This window comes from Onychostruthus taczanowskii, unplaced genomic scaffold (assembly GCF_017590055.1).
Source record: "Onychostruthus taczanowskii isolate IOZ18803 unplaced genomic scaffold, ASM1759005v1 scaffold30, whole genome shotgun sequence".
Classification (NCBI taxonomy): domain Eukaryota; kingdom Metazoa; phylum Chordata; class Aves; order Passeriformes; family Passeridae; genus Onychostruthus; species Onychostruthus taczanowskii.
Genome location: NW_024500350.1, coordinates 1,777,094 through 1,803,852, shown reverse-complemented (window position 1 = coordinate 1,803,852; position 26,759 = coordinate 1,777,094). Strand labels below are relative to the sequence as shown.

Here is a 26,759-nt window from a genome sequence, read left to right as displayed (position 1 = left end):
TTTTGAGCTGATTTCTTTTTACTTCACAGTCCTGGCAAAACAAATCTGCATTCAGAAGTCATTTCACATTAATATATTAATCAAATGCTTTCAAAATAAATATTTTTTTTTTAAATAACGATTTCTTTACATCACCGCAGTAGCAACTCTAGAAAAGTCAGTGCACAAACAGTAGCAATTTCATTAATCAGTTAAAGAAAACAAGAGGTGGACCTTGTTTCTCTCCAAGCAGGCTGCATGCAGCAAGTCTCAGCAGTTCCCTAGCACAGGACCTTCTGTCACACTTTGCTGGGAAGGATTTTCTCTCTCAGCTGTCAGAAGTCACTGAAGTGTCACTTGTCAAAGCTTTTACAACGCAGAAGTTCCAGAGCCCAGATTCTGATCAGCCCTGCACAGGTTCTGCACTGCAGTTGTTGCTAATGAGACCAAGGAATCAGTGCTATGAGGAGTCCACATCTGGGTGATTGGGAATTCACAGCTGGACCAGGAACACAAACAGCAGTAAACAACACTTTGTACCTTACAGCTTATTCCAAAGTTTTGCATATTCTCTCAAGTGCTTCCAGTGCAGAAGTAAAGCACCTGCTTTCTGCCCATTCACTGTTAATTCACCAGGGAAATCACAGCAGGAAATGCTTCACTGGCCAAGAAGTGTAACTTGTGTTACAACAAAGGAAAAGCAAAAGTGCATTATAGACTATGAGGACAATGTTCAGGACTTAGTGAACTCACCTATCTAACTGGAAAATAGAGACTACAGAAATATTAGTGTTCCTATGGGATCTAAAGTGGTCAGATGCTACTGGAGAACCCTGTGAAGAGCAGCATGTCTAAGGGAAATTGGTCAACATTATCATACATGGTGAGCAGCAGGGAAATTTGAAGGGCTACAGATTATTTACTGTGATTGTCAGGAATGACTTAGATAAAAAAAAAAAAAAAGAAACCCAAGAAAATTGAATACATATCTGAAAAATGTCATAGGTGTGTACTTCCTTTGAGATCCCAAAGGTTGCCTTTGAAGTCCTTTCTCAAGAGCAGAGTTGGAAGTGACACTCTGGATTAAAAAGAATAACCAGAGGCATCCCTGTGTCCAGAGGTGCTCTTGGATGCACACTAAGGTAAATTCAAGACCTCCCACCCCCAAGAGCCTTGTTTCCATGTCATGATCATGTTAATTAGCAGTTTAGAGCAGATGCTGACTCTAAAGAGGTATACTTTAAGTATCAAAAGAAACAGAGCTAAGGGAAGCAGTCACAGATGAAGAGAACCTCCAGGTGTAGCAATGCTGTGCACAGGGAGGAGGGAAAGCTGCAGCACAGCAAACCCTCAGAGCTCCACAGGTGATCCAGGCTGCCAAAATCCCCCCCTTGCTCTGCACAGACCTACTCCTAAAGCCCCTGAAAGCAGTTGTGCCTTGGGGGAAGGTTCTGCTCTTCAGTGCTATGGACTGTGCCCCAGAATTCTGCCAAAATGGAAAAAAAGAAAGCAATGAGTTGTGGAGAAGTTCTGTCTCAGCTTATTGGTTTTTCTTGTCCTCTGGTGGGAAGTATGGAGGAGGAGGTGGCTGGTCCTGCAATAAAGATGACAAAAGGACATCAGTGCACGGCTAAGAATAAAACACTAAACTCAAAGCCCCCAAAAAACCCAAGACACCACATCACTTCAGACCAACTTTGCTGTGCCACTGACAGAAGGTCTGCCAGACACACACTAGGGCTCCCCTGCAACCCCAGAGCAGCAGGGACTCACCGTGGGCATGTAGACATTGTGGGGGTTGCCTGGGCTGTAGTAAGCACTGGCAGCAGCTTCAGCAGCCTTGGCTTCAGCTGTCACAGGGAGAGAAGGGACAGGTTAGGGACACACAGAGAACTCTTACAACAAAACAAGAACTCCTGGCCATCAAGAGTTACTAACAGAGCACCCTATGATCAGTGCTCAAGTTGCAAAACAGCTACAACAAACACAATTAGCATTATCTCTTTCAGTCACCACAGAATTGCCAATTCCCAGTGGAACAGAGGAAGACTGAATTTGGAAATGTCACCTGGGGCTTGCATGTCAGCCATAAATAAATGCTTGCTGCTGCCTTGCCTAAATACAGGCAATACCCTTTATAAACAGCCAGTGAAGAAATCATCCTTCCTGGGAGTGAAATCAACAGGCAAAACAAAAAGCAACTCAGGGGATTAGTGTATTAAAGATGGTAATTTATGAGCATAATCCAGGTCCTCCATTTCTGCAGAACACAAAAATCTTGTACAACCCACTGGAGCAGTGCCACTTTCCAAATAATAGTTCAAAGATGAAGGGTTGTTTTTTCAAACTGAAGAGAAAAGAATATTTTAGTAAGGATTTAACTTATCTGTAAGAGATCTATGGCTGCGTCCAACCACAATAGCTCTTTTTTCATTTTAATAAATCCCAAATGAGTGAAAAATAGTTCAAAGATGAAGGGTTGTTTATTCAAACTGAAGAGAAAAGTTAAATCCTTATCTAAATCTGCAAGAGATCTATGGCTGTGTCCAACCACAACAGCTCTTTTTTCATTTTAATAAATCCCAAATGAGTGAAAAATGAGGCTGTTATTTCCTCCTTTCCATCATCTCTTCCCCTGTTACATATTGTTTCAGCAAAAACAATCACATTAAGAATGAAACAGGGGAAGCAAATATCACCAAAGTCACAGTTGTGAACTAAAATGGACCACAAACACCTCTCACCATCAGTTTCCTTGCATTCATCCATTAGGGCAAGATTACCACCACAGGAGAATCACAAACTGTATTTTTTCTGTCAAAGAAGACTACATCCATCTGTAAAATGCCCACTAATGGTGTCTACCCTGGAGAGAATCAGGCTGGACTCCAGACTGAGCTGGACATACAAGGCTGGAGATCAGGGGAGCTCCCTTTTCTAAAGAAATTTCGACTTCTAAGTGGAGCTTTGAAGGTCCCCAAAAGACAAGAAACAAAGTCTGTTTCATTCCTAACACAACTGTTGTGAGCTCATCCCCCTGGACAGGCTGCTCACCTGCAGGAGTGGAGGGCAGGTCTGGGCCACTGACAGGGGGCTCCATGGGCCCTGGGTATGGTGGGGGTGGAAGCTGCATGTAGCCCATGCTTCCATCTGCCGCAGGAGGACCAGGATAAAAGTCTGTCAGGAAAGGAGATCACACAGCAAGAGACTTAACTCCTCTGGGTGGAGTTCTCAACCAAAAGAAGCCAAGGCAAACATAATTAAACTCAGGAACAAAAGTTACACCAGTCATCACTAAAACACTGTGTAAAATATGTTTTTCTTGCCCTTTTTACCTATTTTAACTCTCACTCACTGGAATAACCCCCAGCCTCAGTTCCCAGGCTTACCTGGAGGAGGAGGTGGGTATGGATAGCCTCCATTAGCTGCAGGTGGTGCAAAAGCATAGGATCCATTTGGCATGTAGGAATAGCCATAAGCTCCACTGGGAATTTCACCTCTGGAGACTGCAAAACCAAAGACAAGACCTCATCAGAACATCAAGCCTGCCTCAAATGCAGGCCAACAACTCAACCAACTTAGAGAGTCCTTATCAGAAAAATAAGTGTCACTCCAATAAATCTGCTGCTCGTTGGATGTGAGAAAAGTATTTTTTAAAGCAAGCTTCATGCAAGGCCTCCTGAAACCACAGAACTCTGGCAGACACCCCCAGACTTCCATACCTTGTGATGCCACCTGCAGCATCCGCTGCCCAAATTCAATTGCACCCCCAGCTGAAAAGGTCATCTTGAATGTGGCAGATCCTTCCCAGCCACCTGAGGGAGGAAAGACAGCACTAAGGAGCAAGGAGAAGCCATTTCCGTGCTATTTAGGTTACATGCTGCATCTACAGATGCTCTGTATATAATTCTTAAAAGAGCTTATCCCAAAAACCCAATCTAAAAAAAAAAAAAAAAGCAGATGAAGTGGCAGAATTATGGTATCATCAGAAAAATTCACACTGGGGTATTGTCAGGTCAAGAGACACATGAAGCACAAACATCCATGAGGCAGAGCTTCAAAAGCTTTCTGGAGTTGTGGCTGTTGCCACAGTAGCTGTCACAGGCCAAGCTATCAGGAGTGCTGGATTTGCTCTTGCTTTGGATAAGATTAGTGCAGAAGACAGGGATTTTGTTAATCCCTTTTGCTAAAAAACCTCTGCAACTACACCTAACTGGCAGTTCCAAATTAGTCTGGGAGTCTGAGAGCCCAAGAAAGCAAAGAGCTTAATGAAAAACATGGTCCACATAAATCCATTAGAGCCCATGGAAGGTATTTCAAGTCAGGATAAATAATAATTAGAAAACAAATAAATTAGTGACATCTCACATTATAGTATAAAAAAGAAAAACATGCACAGTCCAGAGTCCCAAGAAAGCATCAAAGCAGAAGCTGTGCTGAAACAGAAACAAGTAGATTAAAGAGCCTTTTAAGCTAAACCAGACTCTCATGGCTGTTAAGACAACATCATCATTAAAAGAGATGGCCTCTGGGGAAAATTAACAAAGATTCAGCTGAAGCCTTTTGCCTTTCACAGTTTAGTTTGTCATTAATGCTCAGGCTCCCTCTCATGCTGGATGGTCCCACTCAGCTCCCATGCAGAAGCTGCAATGCTGATTTCAGAACTGCAGCTGAAGGCTCTTGCAGCCTGTGCTGTGATTTCTGTGCCACAACTGCCAGACTGAATCAAGCTGAGGATGAAAGTTTGCTGAACTCTGTGCCTTCGGTAAAAAAATCAGTCAAAACCAAAATTATTTTTAAAATGTCTGCCACAGCCTTCTCACTGAGTTTAATGTGAAACAGCTCCTTAAATTCCCTGATTTCAAGACAATCCATTCCCTTCCAAGTGCCATTTTCCCTGCCAGGATGCACTACAGCAACACCACAGCTGTCCCTGAACTGCACAAGAAACACAGTGGAGAAAATGCTCTGCACCTGAACCCAAAGAGAGCCAGAAAGGATCTGAGTTTTTGGCACAGGAGAACCTGGATGCAGGTGGGATAGGTGATCCCAAGTGACCAAAGCAAAATTACATCTTCATTCTTGCTGACTCCACTCTGATGTTTATTTGCTGAGGTCACTTGCTTGATTGAACTCTGTATTTTGCAGAGGGCAGGAATGAGATGGGTTGCAGAGCACATCTGCTCACTGTAGCTGAGCAGGGAGCTGGTAAGGGAAATGTTTTTAGCTGCCAATGAAAGAAACACATTTTCACAGCAGTGTGAAAAGCCATTTGGACAGTGCCAAGGTTTGGTTAGCCAGGATTTTGCTATGAAGTGAGCAGCTGAACTGAGACACAGAGCATCACTATGTGCTACCTACCTCCTGCCTCTGCTTTCACTGTGCCCTTGATGTAATTTGCTCCAAACACTGGCTGCTTAATCTCACAATCCTTCAACAAATAAAAGGGCATCACAAATGACTGCATAGCATCCTTCCCCTTTGACACAAAGATAACCTGAAAGAAAACAACATTACAAGAGCTAGTCAAAACAAACAGGAAACACAGCCCTGATTTATTGTATGAACAGATTTCTTTGTGGACTGAAACTCCCTCCCACATCACCAGTTCCACAAACCAAAAGCTACACACGACAGCCACAGGGGTAAACCAAATCCTCAAGGTACTAAAGCCTTCCAGGAAGTCCCTTCCTCAGATAATGCTCCTCCCAGCTTCCAGAGAACATGCTGCTCCACACATTATGATTTAGTAGCTGTGCTGTTGCATTCAGCATTTCCAGACCACTGCTAATTTCCAGTTTGAAGGTGCCTGATGGACTAAACAGCTGCCTGTACAAGAACTAATCAGATTTATTATCTGTTGACAAATAGATGGGATATGCCACGAATTCATAATGCCTCCCAGAGGGAGAGGATGAGCCACACTTCAAGCAGGAGTAGATTACCCTGACTTTCATACACTCAGGACATTTAAATACAGACTCCAGGGCTGTTACCTCCTTAGACAAGACAAAGCCTTTCACCACTCACCCGGTAGGGAGTCAGGAACACACTCCCTTTCTTGGTGCCCTTGAAGGCCTCAGGCATCGGCTCCAGGTCACTGAAGGTGATTTCCACGTGGTCATAGGTCATCAAAACACTGCCAACAGTGACACAAGGGACAGCAGTTACAGCTCAAGGCAGAAATGCACAGAAGCTTACTGACCTGCCAAAACCACCTGTAACCTCAGCACTGATGGAGATGCTGAGCAGACAGAATCAGTTCTGGTTTGCCTTTTTTTGTTGTTGTTGTTGGCAGCAGCAACTGAAGTAGCACGGGCTGCTCGTTCCCTTCCCAGAGTGCTGACACAGCTGCTGCTGCTGTCTGCACAACCAGGCAGCAAACCTGGTCAACTGAGCTGATCAAAATCTCAAGACCCTTTTTTTGTTTTCCTTTTAAATTGTTTTGCATTCCTGCTGGATCAGCTCCCTAACCCAGCTGTCCACGAGCGACAGGACAGAGGAAGGACTGCAGGAGAAGGACCTGCTCAGGCTGGCTTATGCAACACGGCTCTTGAAGGTCTCACCACAGCTCAAGCACCTCTGACACAAAAAAGTGATCCAGAGGAACTCCCCTTCCTTGCCACAAGATTTCATTAACTCGTGTTGCCTGCACTGATTCCTTAATTCTCAATTACAAACTGACCCGATTAAAACCTTTGGACACAGCAGGTAACTTGTACTGACATTAGAGCATCCACATTAGGGACTCTAATCCCTAAAGCTGCAGAAATCTCCACCACCTCTATCTTTGGCAGCTGACGTGTTTCCATCCTCATTTGCCACTAAATACCTCCAGGAGCAGCTCGGGAAGGGCAGTGGGAGCAGCTCTCCTCAATCTGCAGCATTTCAGCTGGATCAGCCCAGGGACAGGCAGGCCCTGATGCAAGGCAGGCTGGCAGCAGGGAACAGCAACACCTTCAGCTCCCATTCTCTCAGGGAGCGCCAATTCAAGTACCTGAGTTGATCCTACTAAAGCCTTCTAAGAAAAGCCACATCCCAAATGGAAGCCAGGCACAGAATTCCTGCAGCAGGGTCTAGGTGGCCCGTGGAAAGCAGCGCTGGAGGATGAAGCACTCCTTTGTCCCCGAAGCAGATGACTGCCACGTCAGAAGCACGCTGGCAGCCAGCGGGTGCGGACAGCCCTTTGCCACGCAGACAGAGGCAGCTCTGTGCAGCCTTGCCGTTTCCATGGTTATATCCCAGCGCCTTTTCCCAAGGCTGCTGCTCCCTCCCGCGCACACAGAAAGGGGGCTGTGCTCCGGGAACCGGCAAACCGCAGCGGGCAGCCTTGGCGCTGAGAGGGAAGCGGTGTAGGGGGGCAAAGCCCGCGGCTGAAGCCCAGCAGAGCTTCCCTCGACAGGCCCTGGGGCAGGAGGATACGTACAGCCACTGTGCTGTACGGAGATGAGGGGAGGACGAGCGACGCCGGCACCGAGAGGGTTACACCACCCGCTTTACCCGCCTCGCCCCCTCAGCCCGCCCCGCCATGACCCACACAGCCGCTCCCCCTGAGGGGAAAGGCAGGAGGGGGACGGGGGGAGAGAAGGCAACTCGCCGCTATCCCCCGGCTCCCGAGGCCGGAGGAGGGGAGAAGGGGATAGCACCTCACTTCTCGCTGTTGTTAACGATGACGCCGCCGCCCTCCGAGTGGTTCTTGTTGAGCGCCATCGCCGCCTCCTCCGCCTCCTCACAGCATCGACCCCGCTCCGCGCCTGCGCGGGAAAATGGTGCGCCGTCAATGGGACCGAGGGGCATGCTGGGAGTTGTAGTCATCGCCAGCGATTGATTGGGTCACTTCTGTTTCTCCGCGTGGTGCATGCTGGGAGTTGCAGTCACCTCACAGCACCTTACCACTGCGCCATTTGCTCGCGCGGAGCATTCCGGGAGCTGTAGTCCCTCCATGTACGGTATTAACACTCTCCGTGTCGGCCAGGCGGTGCATGCCGGGAGTTGTAGGCCGGCCGCCATGACGTCCCCCTTCCCGCCTCAGGGCCCGGCATCCTATCTCTCTATAATTGTGCTGTTTGGTGGAGTAAAATAAAAATAATCCCGGATATCTGGCGGTTCTGCACATGAATTGAGGTTTAAGCCCCCTAAACGGCGAAGATGCTTCATTTCCCACGATTTTTTTAAATTCCCACTTGATGTGCATTTCCTGTTTCGCACACTTGCAAACAGATTTTTGATCCTGTTATTGGCTGCTTTCAGTGGTGGAATCCAGCACATCCAAAGAATTACCCGTTTATACTGAAGTGTGTTAAACTAGAATGACTGACTGGTTTCCCTGTAAACAAGCCAGGACAGTGTCTGTGTGTCCGTCTGTCAGGAAATCTGGGAGTGAGAAAATCGCTGTGGCATCTGCAGATCTGCAGGAAGTGTCTAAACCCACACCTCCAGTGTGCAAGTAGGAGGAATTAAAAAAAAATTAATGACTGCATAACTTCATTAAAAATAGGAACCCTGCAATACCGCTTGAAGGGCTCCCTCAGATCAATAAGCGACAGCTGTATATTAATAATATACAAATAAGAGCATGTATTACCCTCTATTACATATTTTTTAATGGATCTGAGCTATTCCCTGGATTTGCAGCCCAGCCCTGTCTGAGAACCAGACGTGGGTAGGGGGGGAAAGCAGAAAAACGACATAATGGAAACCAGATTTAAATAAATGCAGTGACATAATCTGTATGGTTTCTTGGCAGGAAAAGAACAAGTTTGTGCTTTTCATATCCGCTTTTTCAATAAGCAGTAAGTTTCCCTTTTAAGAAACAGCCATAACAAACAGTTCTGATTCTTCTCCTATTAAAGTCAGGAGCAGAATGCACTCGGCTTCCACCGAAATACCCAGATGGAGCATTGGCACCTCACATGAACTAAGGCTCACCAAATAACATTTTTATCCTAACTCCAACTGACATTTGGGATTAAGAAAAGCACCCTTCACTTTAAAAAGATGCTGCTGTAATTGCCAGTGTGTGTGTGAAGCTCTAAACCTCCTCATCACACAGAAAACCTTGGAAAGTTACACTCTAAAACTTAAAAACACTAAGGAAAAAATAGCTAATCTGATAATCTTTTTTATTTGTAGGATGAGGACAGACATAGCAGAGAGAACTGAGACAATTCATTGTTTTGAATTGCCCAGGGCTGACAATTATTATTGGATTTTAAGGTTCTTCCACTCATTTTGCAATAAAAAAAGTGTATGTGGCAGAATTCCCTTGGACACACTGGGAAAACAAAATCTGTCTTATTTTATGCCAGATGTGCAGGACACAGAAAAGTAAACACGAGATAATGGGACAAGTCAAATGGTTTGGTATTTAAAGGAAAGACAACCCAGGGCAATGACTGTATCATATTTAATGGTCAAATCATAGTCTCTAACACCATTACATTATTCTGTTACAGTTTTTTCACACACTGTAAAACACCCTACAGTTACTGTATTTAAAAAATCCTAATTAAAAAGAGGAACACTCTGTGACAGCAGAAATAACCCAAGGGAACAAGGAAAGGCTGTTTAAATTGCCAAGTGTTATCAATCCATCCCAACCCATCTCACCTTGCTTTTAACCCTTTGTTTACAGCAAAATCCAGAGCTGGCACAGCGCACACTCCCTGGTTGTTCCAGTTTACAAACTCCTGACAGCACAGGGCAAACTCTGACCCAGCTCCTGAGGGGATTGCTCCTATTTTAAACCATCCCTAAAGCAGGAGGGGTTTTAGCTCTCCCAACCAGGATAAAAGCAAGCAGGAAAGAGAGGCTTGGGCACTTCCCAACTGGGGCACATCCGCAGGAGCTCCGTGGAGCTGCATCCATGAATCCCCCCAAAGCTGCAGCACAACCCCACACCATGCCCAGACACCCAGGGGCCTCCTGAGCTGCTCCCAAGTGGTGGCAGGATGGGAAGAGAGGATCCCTCTGAGCCTCCCGAGCCCTGAAGGAGGTCAGATGTTTGTGTCTGTGCGTTGGGAACGTGGAGAAGGGTGGGATGAGTGGCTCCAGCGTGGGTTTCCCCTTGGAGCAATCAATCCACCTACAGCAAAACCAAACAGGGCAAAGACCCAGATCTGCTGTGTTTACCCTGGCAAAAACTCCTCGCTGCAAACTGTGCGAGTTCAGCCTGAATAAATGAGATTTAGGGCTCAGACGTGGCCCCACCTGGGAGAGATCTCTTCCTGCAGAGACAAAGTTCCTTCCCTTCCCTGTCCTGCCAGGATGTGACCGTGCTGGGGCACAGCTCTGCCGCTCCCATTCCTCCAGGAGCTCCTGACAGCACGTTGTGCCCCTGTGCTGAGCAGCCTGCTCTGTGTCACCGCTGGCATCTCGTGCAAGGGCTGAGCTCTGCAGGGGCCGCTGGCGCCAGCCAAACAAAGAGGGTTTGGAGCTCAGGACGCAGGGAATGAATTCCCACCCGGACAGAAGTCTGGGCAGCATTCCCACCAGCCAGGAAAGGCCAAGATTTCAGCTGAAGATTTCATTCTGGAAGCCCTACTGTTCCTTTTCCCACTGCTCGCGGCAGTTTAGGAGAAACCTCATGCAGGGGAGGAGGAGGAGGAGGAGGAATTTGCAGACAGATCCCAGCAAGCCCCTTCCCAAACTGACTCACCAGCCTTGCCCCAGGGAAGGGGTGGCTGCATTCAGACCCTTCATCCACTAAAATATCCCAGTTTTCAGGGCACTGGCAGCTCTTTCTGCACCACCAGAAACTGGCAGTTCTGGCAAAGGAGTCAAGTAAAGGAGCTCTTTGAGCCTCAGCGTGTAAACGTGGCTTTAATTTCAAACCTGCCAGCTTTGTGCCTGCCTTTTATTCACATTTTTCCCTTGGCTCCACTTGAATATAGCACTATGATTTCCAGCTTATCCTTTGGGGAAAATATATACATATATATCTCATATATTTAGCTGAATGGGCTGTTTATTATTCCTGCTGGTTGTTGCATCATCTCTGACTCACTCATGCCAGTGAAGAACCTGACCCTCTGTATTTTCTCTCCAGATGTACATTACACAGCACCACGGTTCTATAAAGCAGGCTTTGGGAGGTAGGTAGCAAAATAACCCCAGAAAAAATAAACTTGTGGAAAGGCACGCTGTGCTGAGACAGGGGCTGCTCTGTGCCACTCTCACAGGCAGTATTTCTCTGTTTTCCTTCTGAAAAAGCTCCCTTAGGACATGTGAACTGGCAGTTTTGTCTCTCAGCCTCGAGTTTCCACCTTTCCTGAAGGGAACAGTGTTCCCCTTTGCTTGAGAGTAGTTTTTGTTAATTGTTACTTATTCCCAGAGTCTAAAGGGTCATTTAGTAGCTGACTGATGCTGCACCTTTATCGAGGCACAGCTGTCCTAGAACACTAAACCAGACCATTTATCTCTGGGACATATTCACAGCACCTCTGTCACTTAAAAATCCCTAAGCTAAGGGGCAGATTTTCAGCTGAAGTTCTTGAAGAGGGTTCAGGGTTCTTGCCCAGGGTTCTTGAAGAGTTGGTCATTTAACAGTACTAAAATCCCACAGAACAGCAGTGCCATCAAAAACATGGGGGAAATTTTGGCTGCAAAGCTTTGCTAGGAGTTACCAAAGAATGTGTTTACTTAAAGCACATCCTCAAAACTTGGCTTGTGCTCTTCCCTTCCCCATCTCCAGCTGAGAACAGTTGTGCTGCTTCTCGGCAGGAGGTTTCTCCCTTTCCCAGCTGGGCAGAGATCCTTGTTTCACATTTGCAGCACTAATGGGTGGGCAGCCCTGCAAGGAGAGGTGCTGCATCACTCCAGCATCACTCCAGCACCCAGCCAGGCTCCTCCACATCCCTCTCCCTGGAGCACCAACTCACCCATGCTAGGGCACAGAGGGGATGGGAAGTGACCACGTCTGCCTTGGGGGCTCACCTGTCCACACAGGGCTTGCTCCACCAAAGGCACTTCGTGAGGAGCATGCAGAAGGTGTCAACGAGGCAGCACTTAAAAAAGCATCAGGAACAGAGCCTGAGATAAGGCACAAAGCATCTGCACAAGTCGCCGGGGCAGAGTGAGCAGAGGTGAAGCAGAGGGACTGGGCAGGTGGCCAAGGCACAGCTCCAAATCCATGTGGCACTTCTGAGCAGCACACTTTACCAAGAAAGGCTGTGGCAGTCCCTGATGTCCAGAAAGGGAAGCTGAGGGGCAGGGAGCAGCGCAGGGACTGGCCCAAGCTCACTCAGCGGCAGAGCTGGCACTCGGACCCAGCCCAGCCCCATCCTGGCCCCCAGCCCTGCCCATCAGGAGGCTCCATCCAGCCCTGGGTCCCCAACAGCACAGAGAGGAGGGAGGGCTGCCACAGACACACACAGGGCTACCAAGGAGAGGTGGCAATGACCTGCAGGAGAGACTTCTGTGGGTCTGTCCGTGCCCCTCTCCCCGGGCAGTCACCGGCGCTTCAGCACCGACACACAGTCCTTCTTCAGCGGCCCGATCTGCAGGTGGGCATCCACGCTCTCCAGGAAGAAGGCTGGCTTCAGCTTGCACGAGAAAAGACAGCCAAACTGCCGGTTGATCTTGTTCTGGAACGGGTCAAGCTTCCCCTTGGCAGAAGGGGAGACCTTGAGCTGCTGCAGGCAGGTCATTTTGGAGTCCTTGACTCCGTAGAAGGTTAAAGCCTTCTCCGAATACTCCAGGAAGACGCCGATGGTGTGGAAGAAGGGCTGCTGGATGGCGCGCTCAAAGCCACCAAACCAGGCCACGTAGTTCTGGCCGTTCCACTGCAGGCAGCAGGACCTGTCGTTCCTGCCCAGGCGGCCGTGGTTGTAGGCCTCCCGCGGGTCGAAGTCCTCGGCGATGACCCCGATGCTCACCCAGCCGTCGATCAGCTCCACCTCCCAGTAGTAGTTGCCCCTGTTCATGAGGTTCAAACCCAGCACCTGCTCGCAGTTGATGAAGCGGGTGGGGCTCTCCGGGTAGGGGATGGGGCACAGCACCCGCTTGGCCCCCTTGGTGCCGAACAGCTGGATGAATTTGTCAGCTGTGTCACTGTCCAGGTCGATGATGAAGGCAACTGTGTGGGGCAAGAGGGAGGAGTGAGCATGTAGAGGGAAGTGCAAGGAAATCCTCCCTGCCCCAGCCTTTGATGATGAGCATGATCCTTTCTGACCCTTCCCATCACTCTGTCCCCTTGCTTTTAAGTCCCACGGCAAATTTCAGTCAACGAGGATGAAAGGCTGAAAGAGCTGATACCCCATAAGCAGGATGAATACAGGGTACTGGGCAGAGGAGAGGGCAGAGGGGCTGCTTGAGGAGCTCAACCGTGATACCAGACATTGGAGAATCCACCTGACAGACTGGTGGTAAGGAAATATCACATAAAAGCATATTTCAGGTAACCACAGATAAATGCAGTTGAGACCCCAAGAAGAGAGAACAGCCAGGTATGCCACAGCTGCAAACAGGCAGCCTCTAGCAAGTGCAGCCATGGGCCATGTGAGAGCCACTGATGGATCCCAAACAGAGGGGCTGCCCAAGGAAGTTCTTCCAGGGAACAACCCTGGGCATGCATCACTATCAGCTGAATGGCAGTGTGGACCATGGCATGTCCCAGTGTGACAGCACAAGAGCACACCCTCCTGGAGGCCAGATTTTGCTGCTCTGTGCCACTGAGGCAGATCTTGTCCCCTAAGGACATGTCAGCAGGTGACCCCATATCCCCTGTAAGGCTGGGGACACACAGGTAGGGTGTGGGAGCTCAAGCCCAGCCCTGCACCCTCCAGCCTCAGCCTCTCCTGCCCCACTCTGCTCCACCACTGCATGATCCCTGTCATTCTGCTGCTGCAGACAACCCTAACCAGCCCAGAGTCCTGCAGCAAACAAGGCAGACAAACACAACACACAAGCTCTGATCTAATTTAAAGAGGATCCAACTTGCCAAGGGCTGGAAAGCAGCAGGAATTACACAGGACGCCTGCAGTGCCCCTGGGGCAGCTGGGCCAGCAGAACCACAGACAAGGGAAAAAATCCATCACCTAACCAGGCTCTGACTGTTGTCAGGAAAGCCAGGAGGCCTCCTGTTAGCCAAGCAGAATTTCCTCTGCTGGTGGCAGCGCTCCCGCAGGCGGGAAGGAGAGAGGAAAGGGAAGATGGGCCTTAGCAACAACCCAAAGCAGAACTCACCCACCAAAATAAATAAAATACCACTTAAACCCATGGAGAAGAACGTGAAGAAGAAAGACTAATCACTGCCTTAAAGCTTCCATCTTAGCTTTATATATATTATTACACTCTAAAACCTTAAACTCTAAGTTTTCTACTACGTGATGTTACACACTTCTATTCAAACCACACACCCATAATCCTAGCTCCATTATTTAATTTTGGAAGCCTTTCTCCACAGCCTCAGGTTAAATGTAGAGTTCTTTTGAGGGTCTGTGCCTTTCAGCCCAGAAAGCCCAAAACTCTCAGTACCCAGGGCTCCAACACCCCACTTACATTTCAGGAAATAATCACGGCTCTCCAGGCAGGCAGGATTGTTTGACTTGTCTGGAAATCGGGATTCAGCCAACGCTGCAGAGACAGGGACAGAAGGGTTTGCATCAGCAAAGGAACCAAACCACCACCAAGGGGGCTACTGGAACATTGTCCCCTGCCCCGATGGCACTGAGCTGTGACAGCCCCAGCCAGCATCCCCACTCCCCCTGCACATCCCCAGTGGCTCCCACACAGGAAAGGACAGACGTCACTTTTGTCACCCCAGGGAGGTGGGCAGCAGGGCAAGGAACCGGTTACAATTCCCATGGGCATCCCAGAAAATGTGAAAGGAGAGAGCTCAGGTTAAATGAGACAGCATGGGAGGGAGCTGCCACATCAGCTATCTAACCCTGGCATGTTTGGGAGCCCACAGTCTGCCCCATGAGGAGGATTTGTCTGTCCTGGGAAGAAGAGTTCCCTTTCACAGGAGGCCACTTTGGCCACTTGCCCCCTCCCACAGGGCCCTGCCTAACTCCCAGGCTGTTTGTTGCCTCTTCAGTCTCCAGTCTCCGTGGAAAAATTCACAAAACCTCAAAGAGGCGTAAGCCCAGACAGGGATTGTGCAACGTGCAGGGAACCCGTGCTGAGCAGCTTCCAGGGCTGGAAGGACAGGGGCCAGCGCTCACAGGGGCCATGCAGCCACCTCCCACCCATGCAGGGAAGAGGGAAAGGGACAGGAAACCATCCAGGCAGAGGGGCCGGGTGAACACAAACCTTCCTCCATCTCCTGGCAATTCAATCCTTCAATTCCTTTCCCCTGCAAGTGGTTCCACTGGTTTTTGCAGGCAGTGGACAGCACATCCTTCATGGCACCCACAGCTTGGGTGCACTTGGTGAAGTTCAGCTCTTTCTGGAAGCTCAAAGGTGGAGAGAGGTTTTCTTCCATGGCTGCTTTCAAGGCCTGAAATTCCTGAGCCAAAAAAAGACGGAGTTTCAGGAGGTTTCAAACAAGCCAAAGTTGTCTCTTGTTCCAGGACCCCACCCGGCCCTGGAGGATTTGGGATCTGGCAGCTCTCAGGACTTGGCCCAAGGACAGCATAAGGGAGGAGAGCTCTTTCCCAGCCACGTGTTCCTGGCACCTTCTCTTCACTCCCTTTCAAACCAGGACTCAGACCATGCCCACCTCGCATGGAGCAGCATCTCCTCCCTAAAATGTCTCCTCTTGCTGGGCTGTCAGGGAGCGGGGAGGATGCTGGAGGAGGCAGTGGGGCACCCCAAACTCTTGCTCTCCCCCACACCCAGGTACCCCCTCTGGGCAACACATCAGCCTGTCCTGAGTCACAGACAGAACAGAGGTGGTAGTGATGGAGGGGAAAATCTTGGCTGCCTGGTCCCCCTGGGAGAAGGGAGGGGAGAGGACTGTGCCAGCAAGCAAGAGACTCAGCAGCCTGCACATCCCAGGGCTCCTGGCCCCCAGCTCCACGGGAAATGAGACAAAAGCCCAAAATACAACATTGTCAGCTCCCTCTTGCCCCATCCCACCTGGAGGAAGTAGATGGTGTCGGTGCTGGGGACGCTCTCCAGGCTTTGCTTGCACTGTGCCAGCTTGGCTCGCCTCTGCTCCTTCCAGCGCAGATCGGCCTCGGCCTCGCCCAGCATGGAGCGCTCCCCGTCCTCGATGAATCCCGTCACCTCCTTCTGGAAGGCTGCCAGCACCTCAGAGGCCTCTGCAAAGAGCTTCTCAACCCTTTCCCTCTCCTTTGTGGCAGCACCCTGAGTGCGGGGAGAGAGGGGTCAGGTCCCAAGGTAGGGTCCAGGAGAGCCACGCCTGTGCCCTGCCCAGCACCCAGTTCTCAGCTCAGTGGAATCCCCCTGGCACTCCATCACCCCCTTCACCCAAGAACTCAGATCGCTTCACAGTGCAGCCCTCAAGAGCCCTGGCTGGGCACTGCCACTTAAGGCTGTACCACATTTGGTGTCCCCAAGCAGGAAAGTGACGTTTTTGCACAAGGGCCAAAGGGGACAACACCCCCATGAGCCTGGGGAGAGAAGGTGCAAGAGCCAGAGGATGCCCTGGCATGGTCCTTGCCCTGTTCCTTCTTCCACGTTAAAAATTAAAGCAACCAGAGACACCAGGAGTGTTGGCAGGGATGAGGAGAAGGAATCCTCAGGGGTCTCTGCCAGGATCTCCATAGTTTCATGGTGCTCCTGTGAGCACCATCTTTACAGCCCATGCACCCCAAAATCTCACAGCCCCTTCTCCTCCACCCCCAGCCCAGCAGAGCAAAGGCATTGCAGAGTCACCTTAATGAGCTCCACCATCTTCTTGGCCTGGGTGATGGTGACTGCCAGCTCCTCCAGCTCATTCTCCACATCGCTGAGGAATTTGGCTTGCTGGGCCTGCAGACATGAAGGACAAACACTGAGCGTTACCCCTGTCCCAGTGGGAGCCACAGGGCATTCAGCCTCTCCCTGAGCTCGATCCACAGACATTCTCTGACCATGGCCTTGCTACCAGGCTTGGCGTGAAGGATGCAAGGGGAACCATGAGTTGTTTTCCTGTTTTCCTTCCCTGCAACATCCAACCTGCAAACATCCCTTCTCACTCAGCTGGAAAACGAAAGGGTCATGTCCAGCTCCACGTTCCCCACCCTGCTCCCAGCGAAAACCAAACAAAACAGGAATCTGAAAGCAAACCCATCAGGCAGTGACTGAAGCTAAGAGTGCTCTTAGTGAGTACCCAGGGCTGGGAAAAATCCACCTGAGTTTGGTGCAGAAGCTGAAGGGCAGGCCTGGAGCACTGAGAAACTCAGCACAGAGTCCCCTGGAGGTTTCTGTTTAGGAGCAGAGCTCCAGCTCCGGAAGCACCTTCCGAACACGGCGTTTCCTGAGACGCTATTGTTGGCTCAGCCGTTGCCCATCACGAGGACGGGTCCCTCGGGAGCCAGGAGGGCACTCCCCAGCCAGACAGCTCCCTGCTGATGCTCAGCCCCTGCAGTGCTTGTTCCCGAGGAGCAGCTACAGGTGCTTTCCCCGTGCATCCACCCCAGCCCGCAGCGCGAGGGTGGTGGCCGAGGGCAGGCACAGAGGTCCTGCAGGCGACATTAAGCAGCGCCTGCTGAGGTCTGACAGCTCCTCGGGGCTGGGATTACACACACTTTCTATTTTAAGGCACCTCATGACTAATAATGCCGATAAAAGGGTTTTCCTGCAATCCTAGCAGCCCATCAGGAGGGGGAGCTGGCTTGGGGTGCTGCTTGGGGCTGGGCTCCTCCTTGGAAATGGCAAACTCTCCCAAGGTCTCCAAATGCCTCATGGCCATGCGAGATGCCACCACAGGCTCCCACCTGCCTGCAGTCCCACAAAGCCCCACACTTTCAAGGCAGCAGTGCCCAGGAAAGCAGCACCACGTTGGGACTGGAGCCCCGGCTCCTGGGAAGGCTCGTGGGTGTGAGTTTAGGAGGTGACTCAGTCACATCTGGGAATGGGAGTGATGGAAAAAACCCCGCTGCCAAACGGCAGGATACAAAAGGCTGGGGGAGCGGGAGCGGCGGCCGGGCCGGCTGCCAGCGCGGGCCAAAAAACGCCTCGACGGAGCTGTGGGAACGAGACGGGCAGGGCGGGTGCCCCGGGACCGCGGGGGAGGCGCTCTGGGGTGTCCCGGGCAGCCTCGCCCCAGCCCTACACCCACGGCACCGCGAGCTCGGCTCCGCAGCGGGAGGACTCCCCACGGGATCCCCGTCCCCACCTGCCCATCCTGTCCCAGTCCCAGGGGTTCCCTGATGGCGCAGCACCCTGTCCATATGTTGGGGTGGGACCCCCCCGAGGAGTGGGAGTACAGCACCCCCGCTACATGGCATCCCAGCAGCGCTGCACCTGCACACACCCCACCTGGGGACGGGGCTCCCCGTGGGCGCAGGATGAACCCCTCCGAGGGATGCCGCGCCTCAGAGCACCCACGACACCCCCACGCCCGCGGGGGGACCTCCGCGGCCCTCCCCACCGCACGCACCTGCTTGTGCTCCCGCTCCTGCTCGAGGGGCACCACGTCGTGGGCGCGATGCTCGTGGGCGCGGCAGCGGGCGCAGACACAGCTCTGCTCGGTGCGGCAGAAGCCGTCGAGGGGCTGCAGGTGGCGGGGGCACAGCCCCTCCTCCAGCCGGCGCAGCGGGGCCACCAGCCGGTGTGCGCGGAACGCCGGGGCGCGCCGGTGCGGCTCCAGGTGCGGCCCGCAGAAGGACGCCAGGCACACCAGGCAAGAGCGCTCGGCCGCCACGCGGGACCCGGGCGGGCACACATCGCACAGCACCGCCGCTCCTTCCTCCCCCGCAGCATCCTCCTCCTCGGCTCCCGGCGCCATCGGGGACGCGGCGGCCGGGGACGTCGGGGACGAGGCGCCGGTGGCGGCCGCCAGCAGCGGCAGGAGCTCGCACAGGGCGCGGTTCTTGCAGAGGCGCAGGGCCGCGGGGACGGGCTCCTGGCACAGCGGGCAGCGGGCGGCCCCGCCCGCCCCGCCGCCGTCGGGGGGGCCTGGCTGCTGGCGGAGCGCCTGCAAGCAGCCCTGGCAGAAGTTGTGCCCGCACGGCACCGTCACCGGGTCCCGCAGCACGTCCAGGCAGATGGGGCAGCCGAGGGGACCCTCGGGCAGCCCCGGAGCCGCCAGCGCCAGGCGCAACGCCGCGGCGGAGGACGACGGGGCGCTCCCGGGCGCAGCGTCCATCCCTGAACGCCCCGACCGGCCCCGGCCCCGGTCCCAGCCCCGGCGGAGGCGGGCGGCAGCCGCGCCCCGCCCGCCCGCTCCGCCTCCCCGCGACCGCAGCCGGGGCTCCGCTCCCCGCCGTGCCGGGGACGCTGCTGGGTCCTCGGGGCACTGACCCACAGCATCCACCCGGCACCGGGTCCCGCCGCCCTGGAAAGGGTCTCGCCCCCAATGGGATCTGCTCCCATCTGGTCCCTCTCCCTGGCATGCGCTGCCTTCGGGGAGATCAGCCCCGGGGGGATGTCACTCTGCTGAGGATGTGCTGCCCCCACCCAGGGTCTGCCGCCTCCTAAAGGATCTGCCCCTCTGGGATCTGGGTCCTCCCCAGCTCCCAAGGGAAGCTGCTGACCTTTCCCGAATCTCCCATTCAGGGAAGGTGTTGCCAGCCCCTCCCAAGGACCTGCTGCTCCCCTTGAGCATTCCTTCCCCCTCCAGGACCTGCTGCTACTCTACTGCTCCCCACCCTGGGGCCACATGGAAGGTCCTGAGCCCCCCCGTGCGTAGGTGCAGGTGCTTTCCTGGCAGCCCTCGAGTCCATGGATCTACATCAGCCCTCCCCACGGCCAAAGAGGGCTGCAGTGCCCAGGTCCTGGCTCAGCCACTGTCCCCTTTTTCTCTGGGGTCTGGCAGGAACTGGCAGGCACCAGAGGGCTGGGAGACCCTGAAGTGCTTTTAGAGTGAAGATCTGCCTCAGAAGATCTCTGGACTCCTTCTGTGCAGGATACACAGAAAATTTTTGGACTTGGATAAGTTCCCAGGTGCATACTGGCCCAAGGCCTCACTCAAGGACAGGGCTGTGAGGAGCAGGGAGGTGTTGAGTGAAGCATGAAGCACAAGACAAATCCTATCTGTTCTTGAAGAAGGGGATTGATCCTTTTAAGTTTTTTGTCCCCGAAGGAAAAAATGATGTGATTCATTTCCCAGGCATTCACATCCCCAGCACTTTTGAACCCAGTGCCCAGTTTCACCCTGTTAATCCTCACCAGCACTCCCACAGGAGTGGGAGGAGATGTTGGACCTGCAGTCTCACCCTTGGAAAAACATCAATGAAAACTTTGGATTTTCTTCTGTGCCAAATCAACCTTGGAGCAGAGCAGTAGGAAACCAGGTTTCCTTATCACAGTGCTACAGTAAATAAAGCAACTTCTGGCTCTGCTGGTTGCTCCAAGGGTTGGTCGTAGGCCCCAAGGGGACACAGAGGGGCAGGAGGGGACCCTGCAAGGATGGCTGTGACAGCCGGGGTACACAGCTCCCTCCCATCCCCAGGGCTGCAGGGTCCCACATCTGCCAACAGCAGCAAGGTCAAACCAGTAAGAAAATAAAGCTTTATTGTGAAAAGCAGCATTGTACAAAGAGCTGCAGCGTAGAATCCTGAGAAGTTGCTCTGCCAGGTCTGAGAACAGCAGGGGGGAACCAAGAAGGGGCTGGGGGGAGCAGGACCTGCCTGCATGTGAGGCTGTGTGAGCACAGAGGTCCCTCAGAATTGAGCATCCCGTGGCAGTAGCACCTCCCTCTGGAGTCCCCTTCATCCAAACCTTCCCCAAGTTTGGGAAATTTGGCAGGGATGGAAGAAAGAGGAAAATCTCTTTTTTTTCACCCTCCTTATCCCCCATTCCTTTACTCTGTCTGCAGGGAGAGGCACTCACGGTGAGCTCCAGCCCTGCCGTGCGTCACCAGTGTGATATTTGCATCTGCAAATCAAACAGGTTAATTTACATGTCTGTCCCTCAGCTCTTGTTAAAACACTGCACTCCACACCTGCCTGAGCGCTGAGACCCCACTGCACCATGACAGCCTGAGCTGCAGCTCCACCTTGGCACCAGCCTGGCTGTGGCTCAGCGCGGTGGCTCTGGCTCAGTCCCTCTGGCACAGCGTCACCACTCGCCTCTCACACAGCCAAAACACGGGGTACAGGGGCTCAGTGAACACACAATGGAAGGAGTGGATGAGTTTTGTCTTCTCCCCGAGGCCATAGAAGGAGAGGAGCCCCTTGCCATAATCCAGGCTGACCCCCAGGTTCTTATAGAGCTGCTCCTGGATTTTCTGGGCGCGGCCCTTGTGCCAGGCCAGGTAACAATCCTCAAGCACCTGCAGCCCCCAGGAGCCCTCATCCAGGCCGATGTTGAACCTGTGACCCTGCTGCTGCTCCTGGGGGAGCCCCCGGTAGGTGACCCCCAGGATGACAGAGTGGCTGGAGATCTTCACCTCCCAGTAGTGGCGGCCGGGGCCGCAGCTCTGCGTGCACAGCACCTGCCAGGGCTGGAAGCGGGGGCCCTGCCCCTTCCCAGAGATGGTGCCAGGGCTGTGCTTGGCTTTGTGGGCACCTTTGGACAGCTCCAGGTACTTGTTGGCTGTCTCGGGGTCGAAGGTCAGGTTGCGGTGGTCTGGGGGGAGCAAGGGCATGGATGAAATGCTTCATCAGACATTTATGCCCTCCCAGAAGTGATGGGGTTTAAATTCTGTAGGGTTGACTCCCAAAAGAGAAGGGAATGGTTGTTTGGAAGGGAAGGGTAATGGGGAGGATGCAACACCTGCCCTAGGGGGAATGGAAAAGCCCAGAAATAGCTGTTGAGGCACTGAGACACGATTCAGCACAGTTCTTGCACAACCCAGCTCACTGGCCATTGTGACTAGGGTGGCTCTGTGGCCAGGTTGGCAGGGATGTGCTTGGTTTTAAGAGCAAAAAATACCAGTGTGGCTCGGGAGAAGGGGAGAAAACCAGGTGTTGAGTGAGCCAATATGGTATTGCAGGGAGTTACTCTCCTCTGCATGGGCTGTGATAGCTCCTGCCATGGGCATTCCCTGGCCACCAGCACCCCACCTTCCCCCTCCAACACCTGGGCCTGGCAGCTGGCTGGGCTCCTGCCTGCTGCCCATAAATAACAGGGGGTTCCTATTAATAACCCTAAGAACGTTCTGTGGGGCCTGAAGGAAGGAATTCCTACAGGTCCCATAGGCAGCCACTGCCTCCTTGGCAAGAGTGATGTGACCAACATGGCCTGAGCATTACCCAAACCTCTTCCCAGCAGGGAGGAGATGGGAAGAGGAGCACAGAGGAATTTCCTAAAAGCAGGAGAGGGCTGGCCTGGGGAGGAAAGGGGACATGAAGGACTGTAGCTAGGAATGCTGAGGCCATATCCCTGGATAGACAGCACTGACTGCAGGCAGGGCCCTGGACTGGGACTATACCATACACAGGGCAATGACTGATCCAATACCAGACAGCCTCAGTTCAACGGGAAACACTTCCTGGTGCTGCTAATCCCCCTAGTGGGTCCTTTCCCATCCCAGCCCATCCACCCTGCCCCTACACCACCCTTCTCTGCATTTAGGGAGACACACTGGAAGAAGCAGGGAAGGAGCCCCTGTCCCTGCAGCCACAACCACCCTCCTCCTGGGAAGAAGCCTGGCTTGGTGACATCTCTTCCTGCTGGGGACCCCAGTGAGGGCTGTCCCTGCAGGCCCCCTGTGCTCCTTACCCTTCAGAAGCTCAGCTCGGAGCTGGCACTTGGGGAGAGGGGCCACAGCCTTCACTGCCAGCTCCTGGGGATGCACTGGGCCTGTGGAGGATGGAAACAGGCATTTTGAGTAATGCCACCCAAAAACTTCTTTCTTCCTGGCTTCATGGGAAGAAAAGGAGGAGAAGGAGGAGGAACTGCATTGTATCCAAACCTGGGAGCAGGCATGTGCCACCATGGGTCAGCATTCCCAGCAAGGAGGGGCCACAGGGAGGCCACTCTGCTCATCCCACTTCATCTGCTGACCAGTAAATGTGTCCCATCCCAAAGCCCCGTGCCCAGCAGCTGTGTCCCCAGCAGTGACACAGGCCAGGCTCATCTTCAGGATGACTCAGAGCCCTTCAAAGTACCCCTGAGAGCAGGAGGGTTACCTTGGCCAGCAGGGCTGGGGGCTTTGGGGGCCACAGAGGCAGGCAGGTCCTCCAGCAGGAGCCTGGAGATGCTGGTGAGGATCTCAGAGATGGGCTTGATCACAGCAGCCATATCAAACTCCACGGGCACCAGTGCCTCTGGGTTCTCCAGAGGTGGGAGCAGGGGGAACTCCTGTGGACAGACACACAGACACCATGCACCAGTCTGGGGAGGATTGTGCAAACCCATTTGCACTCACCACGTCTCCCCAGTGGGCAACAGGGGCATCCCAGCATTGCCCACACAACTTTTCAGGGACCCCCCAAAAACAGCTCTTCCCCACAGCCCCAGCACATCCCTGAGCCAAAGTGAGGATGCGTTCCCAGTGGGAATGGGTTGGACATGATTCTGCTGTCATCAAAAGGGTGCAGGCCCAAGCAAACGGGAGGAGACAGTGCCAGGGTGGTACCTGCAGGAAGGTCCTGTGGTCAGGGCAGGCCAGCAGGCTCTGAGCCCTCTCCCTGTGCTGGCCAAGGACATCCAGGCGGTCCTTGCACAGGTTCCAGTTCCTGTCCACACGCTCCAGGGCTGCCCCCTGCTCCTGCTCAATCCTGGCCACTGTCTGACACTTGAGATCCTCCAGAGCTTTCTTCAGGTGGTTGAATTTGTTCTGAATCCCATCTTTGAGCTCGGTGCAGTCCTGGGCAGGAAGAGCCATGAGAACCAGTGTGCTCCCACCCTCAGGCCAGCACAGGGAGGCTGCAGTGTTACCTTGATGCTCTCTGTCTGCAACTCCAGCTCCTTCATTGCCAGCTCAATCCTCTCTGATTCCTCCTGGGTTTTTTCCAGGGATTCTTTCAAAAAGGTCTGTGAAGGGAGGAACCAACATAGAATATTATAGTTGGAAAAGACCTCCAAGATCATCAAGTTCAGCCTATGACTGAACACTCTCAACTGGCCCAGAGCACTGAGTTTTATATCCAGTCATTTCTCCCAGTCAAGTCCAGTTGCACATCCAGACCAGCCCACTGCTGCCCACCTGGCCCCCAGGACCCTCTCAGCACTGCAGGACAAGGCTTACAGGGAAGGAGGCAGCTTGGGAAGGGGACTCTGTGTCAGGATAACAAAGAAGTGATTTTTTGTGTTGCCTTTCACCCCTTTTTTAGCTGTTTCCTCTAGATCAGAGTGTTACAAACACATAGGGCACCGTTCATCTCGTGCTGCTGGATTTACTCAGCTCACTGCTGCTCCTGACAACACCTGGTTTCTCAAGGAGCAGCCAGGCACTGGTGGCACCCCCTGGCCAGCCCCATGTCCAGCTGAAGCTGGGCACTCTGGCACACAGAGGCACATCACATCCCTGCAGCAGGACACGGGGCAGTGGAGGTGGATGTCGTGCGTGCCCCAGCTGTCACAGCACGCCCCGTTCCCCCATGGCCCCGGCCGTGTCACCCACCTGCTTTTTGGCTCGCTCCTCCTCGAAGAGCACCCTCCGGTGCCGGCGGCAGTCCCGGACGGTGCAGATGCAGCAGATGCAGCGCCGCTCGTCCTGGCAGAAGAGCTCCAGCGGCCGCCCGTGCTGCCGGCACAGCTCGGCGGGCGCCGCCTCGCCCCGGCCCGCGGCCGAGCCCCGCTCCTCGCTGCCCCGTGCCAGCTCCACCACGCTGTGCAGGGTGACATTCTTCTCCAGCTCCGGGCACCGCTCGAAGGCCCGGCGGCACTCGGGGCAGGTGCAGCTCGCCTCGGTCCCGGCCTGCCTTTGCTTGTCCCAGTGGTCGCCGATGCAGCCCTTGCAGAAGTTGTGGCCGCAGGGCAAGGTCACGGGCACCCTGAACAGCTCCAAGCAGATGGAGCACACCAGCTTCTCCTCCAGCTTCTGCGACACGGGCGATGCCATCCTGCCTGCGCCGGAGATCGGGACGAGAAGCCGGGGAAATAGAAACTCGCAGAGGAGGAGGAGGAGGAGGTGACGCCGTGCCCAGAGGCGGGGCAGGGCTCCCGGCCAGACGCGCTCCTCAAGTGACACCCGCTGGCTGTCCCCTGGTCGCACGGGCTGTGCCACAGGCTGCAGGGCTGGAGCTGCTCCCCGCGGACAGGGAGGGCTGTGAAGCACGGTGGGAGACGCCGGAGAGGATGGAATGCTGCAGTGACAGCACGGCGAGACACGCAGGAGGCTGACAGGGATCGGAGCACTGTGCATTTCCATGAACGCGTTTGCCGGGCACACATCCATGTGCAGTTGGATTTTCACTCCTTTATTGCCTTTTGAGGGAACTTCCAGGCATCCTCAGCTCTGCCAGGGCTGGCTCCCTGAGCTGAGCATGGCAGTCCCCCTGGAGACCTGTGCAGAGCTCCTCACTGGGAACCAGCAGAGGCACCCACTGCTGCTGTGGCCACATGTCACCTCCCTGTGCCCTGGCAAGGCTGTGACACACGCCAGCACCATGTTCTTCCCTTGCATCTTTTAAACCACAGCTGCTGCTGTCTGCCATGTCCCCATGCACACCCGCACCACCTTTTCCCACGAACTTCCTTGCAACACCTGTGCACATCAGCACCCTGAAATACAATTAAGATGGCATGTGGGCCACCTGTCCCTGCTCGGGTGGCAGGTGGAGTCTCCTGCCCGGAGGCCAGTGCAGTGCCTGGGCACTGCAAACCTTCCCCTTGTTGTCACAGCTCAGTTTCAGTTTTCCCAGCCCAAGCCTTATCTCTGTACCAGGCCCATGTGCTGTCTTGCTCATGTTCCCAGCCTTGTTTTTTTAGCCTCCCCTCGTGAGCAGCTTCCCTTTCACCTGCACAGGTGAAGGCAAGCAGGGAGCAGGTCTCTGGTGGATCATCCAGACCAGCTTCCATAGCACAGGCAGGCTCAGAGCCACCCCCCTGAGCACAGGAGAGGACTTGGGATATGTCACAACTCCCTGCGTGTCCCAGTAAGCTTCAGCTCCAAAACATTCCTTTGGGCTGCAGCTGTCAATTCTGACCAAATATTTTAAGCCCAGAGAGCCTAACACAACCTGTGTGTCTGCCTGGAACCTGTGTCCCCATTGTGGGCACCTCCCAGTGCACTCAGTCCAGCTTAAACCAGACCTGAGAATCCTTCAGGCTGGGGGGAGTTCAGGGATAACTGGTGAAAGCCCTGAGCACAGGCAGCACTTCAGCCCAATCTCAGCTGTTTGCTGAAGTCTCCAATTTCCTGGTAGAAAGAACCTCAGAAAAAGTCACTGGGAACCAGAGCTGGGAAGAGGCAGCTGTACCAGCAGGAACATGTTGGTGCTTGGGGATCCATGTGAACAGGAGATGCACAGCGGAGCAGAGCAGGGAGCAGAGGCTCTCCAAGGCCTGGGGACAGGACCTGCAGCAGCAGTGCCAGGTCACCACCAGCAGCAGCTCAGCTTCTGCTCACCAGCCCATGCCTATGTCCTGTCCAGGGAGACAGGAGAAGGAGGCTGAGCTTCACGTGCTTGGGTAGCTGAAACCACCTCCACAAACACTGACCTTGTGCAGGTTTACCACCTGTGTAGCCACTCTATTCCCAAACTACAACATCCAAGAATGGAAGTGACTCTGGTCAGTGGAAGGGTTGCCCATCTCCCCTGCACCCTGCTGAGCTCCCCAGCTCTGGGCCAACTGGCCAGGGTAACAGCTCTTCCCAATAAAGACAGCTTTGCCAG

At 53.5% G+C, this 26,759-nt stretch overlaps 3 protein-coding genes across 7 annotated transcripts; all 3 read right to left on the bottom strand.

Moving 5' to 3' along the window:
- On the bottom strand, positions 1–7,775 carry WBP2 (WW domain binding protein 2). Of its 5 annotated transcripts, none has more exons than XM_041409246.1 (8): positions 7,631–7,775; positions 6,010–6,118; positions 5,341–5,476; positions 3,702–3,794; positions 3,369–3,485; positions 3,034–3,156; positions 1,753–1,829; positions 1–1,573 (listed from the first exon to the last, which is right to left on the bottom strand). In XM_041409246.1, exons 1-8 carry the CDS (start codon positions 7,687–7,689, stop codon positions 1,520–1,522), a joined length of 768 nt encoding a protein of 255 aa, XP_041265180.1. In that variant the 5' UTR covers positions 7,690–7,775; the 3' UTR covers positions 1–1,519. The 5 variants fall into 5 exon arrangements, with proteins under 5 accessions (XP_041265180.1, XP_041265181.1, XP_041265184.1 ...); XM_041409247.1 differs by having other exon boundaries at positions 3,034–3,132; XM_041409250.1 differs by having other exon boundaries at positions 7,626–7,742.
- A 1,596-nt stretch (positions 7,776–9,371) lies between these two features.
- TRIM47 (tripartite motif containing 47) lies at positions 9,372–19,222 on the bottom strand. The gene is made up of 6 exons (XM_041409089.1): positions 18,470–19,222; positions 16,762–16,857; positions 16,000–16,230; positions 15,232–15,427; positions 14,479–14,553; positions 9,372–13,054 (listed from the first exon to the last, which is right to left on the bottom strand). The coding sequence occupies exons 1-6, from the start codon at positions 19,175–19,177 to the stop codon at positions 12,429–12,431; spliced, it is 1,932 nt and encodes a 643-aa protein (XP_041265023.1). The 5' UTR covers positions 19,178–19,222; the 3' UTR covers positions 9,372–12,428.
- A 1,338-nt stretch (positions 19,223–20,560) lies between these two features.
- Positions 20,561–26,636, bottom strand: TRIM65 (tripartite motif containing 65). Its single transcript, XM_041409090.1, has 6 exons — positions 24,542–26,636; positions 23,857–23,952; positions 23,555–23,785; positions 23,106–23,277; positions 22,696–22,776; positions 20,561–21,600 (listed from the first exon to the last, which is right to left on the bottom strand). Exons 1-6 carry the CDS (start codon positions 25,316–25,318, stop codon positions 21,071–21,073), a joined length of 1,887 nt encoding a protein of 628 aa, XP_041265024.1. The 5' UTR covers positions 25,319–26,636; the 3' UTR covers positions 20,561–21,070.
- Between the last annotated feature and the right edge of the window lie 123 nt (positions 26,637–26,759).

Bases quoted from the DNA above. Each gene is read 5' to 3' on its own strand.
- TRIM47 (XM_041409089.1), bottom strand. From the start codon at position 19,177: ATGGACGCTGCGCCCGGGAGCGCCCCGTCGTCCTCCGCCGCGGCGTTG. The intron at 16,231-16,761 runs GTGACTCTGCAA...CCCCGCACTCAG, and splicing joins AGATGGTGGAGCTCATTAAG to GGTGCTGCCACAAAGGAGAG. The intron at 15,428-15,999 runs GTGGGATGGGGC...TTTTTGGCTCAG, and splicing joins ACACCATCTACTTCCTCCAG to GAATTTCAGGCCTTGAAAGC.
- TRIM65 (XM_041409090.1), bottom strand. From the start codon at position 25,318: ATGGATGTGTGCCCGGCAAACGCGTTCATGGAAATGCACAGTGCTCCG. The intron at 23,953-24,541 runs GTGGGTGACACG...CTCCCTTCACAG, and splicing joins AGGAGCGAGCCAAAAAGCAG to ACCTTTTTGAAAGAATCCCT. The intron at 23,786-23,856 runs GTAACACTGCAG...CTTCCTGCCCAG, and splicing joins TGCAGACAGAGAGCATCAAG to GACTGCACCGAGCTCAAAGA.
- WBP2 (XM_041409246.1), bottom strand. From the start codon at position 7,689: ATGGCGCTCAACAAGAACCACTCGGAGGGCGGCGGCGTCATCGTTAAC. The intron at 6,119-7,630 runs GTGAGGTGCTAT...CACTGTTGGCAG, and splicing joins ATCGTTAACAACAGCGAGAA to TGTTTTGATGACCTATGACC. The intron at 3,795-5,340 runs GTAGGTAGCACA...TTCCTCCCTCAG, and splicing joins AGTGAAAGCAGAGGCAGGAG to GTGGCTGGGAAGGATCTGCC.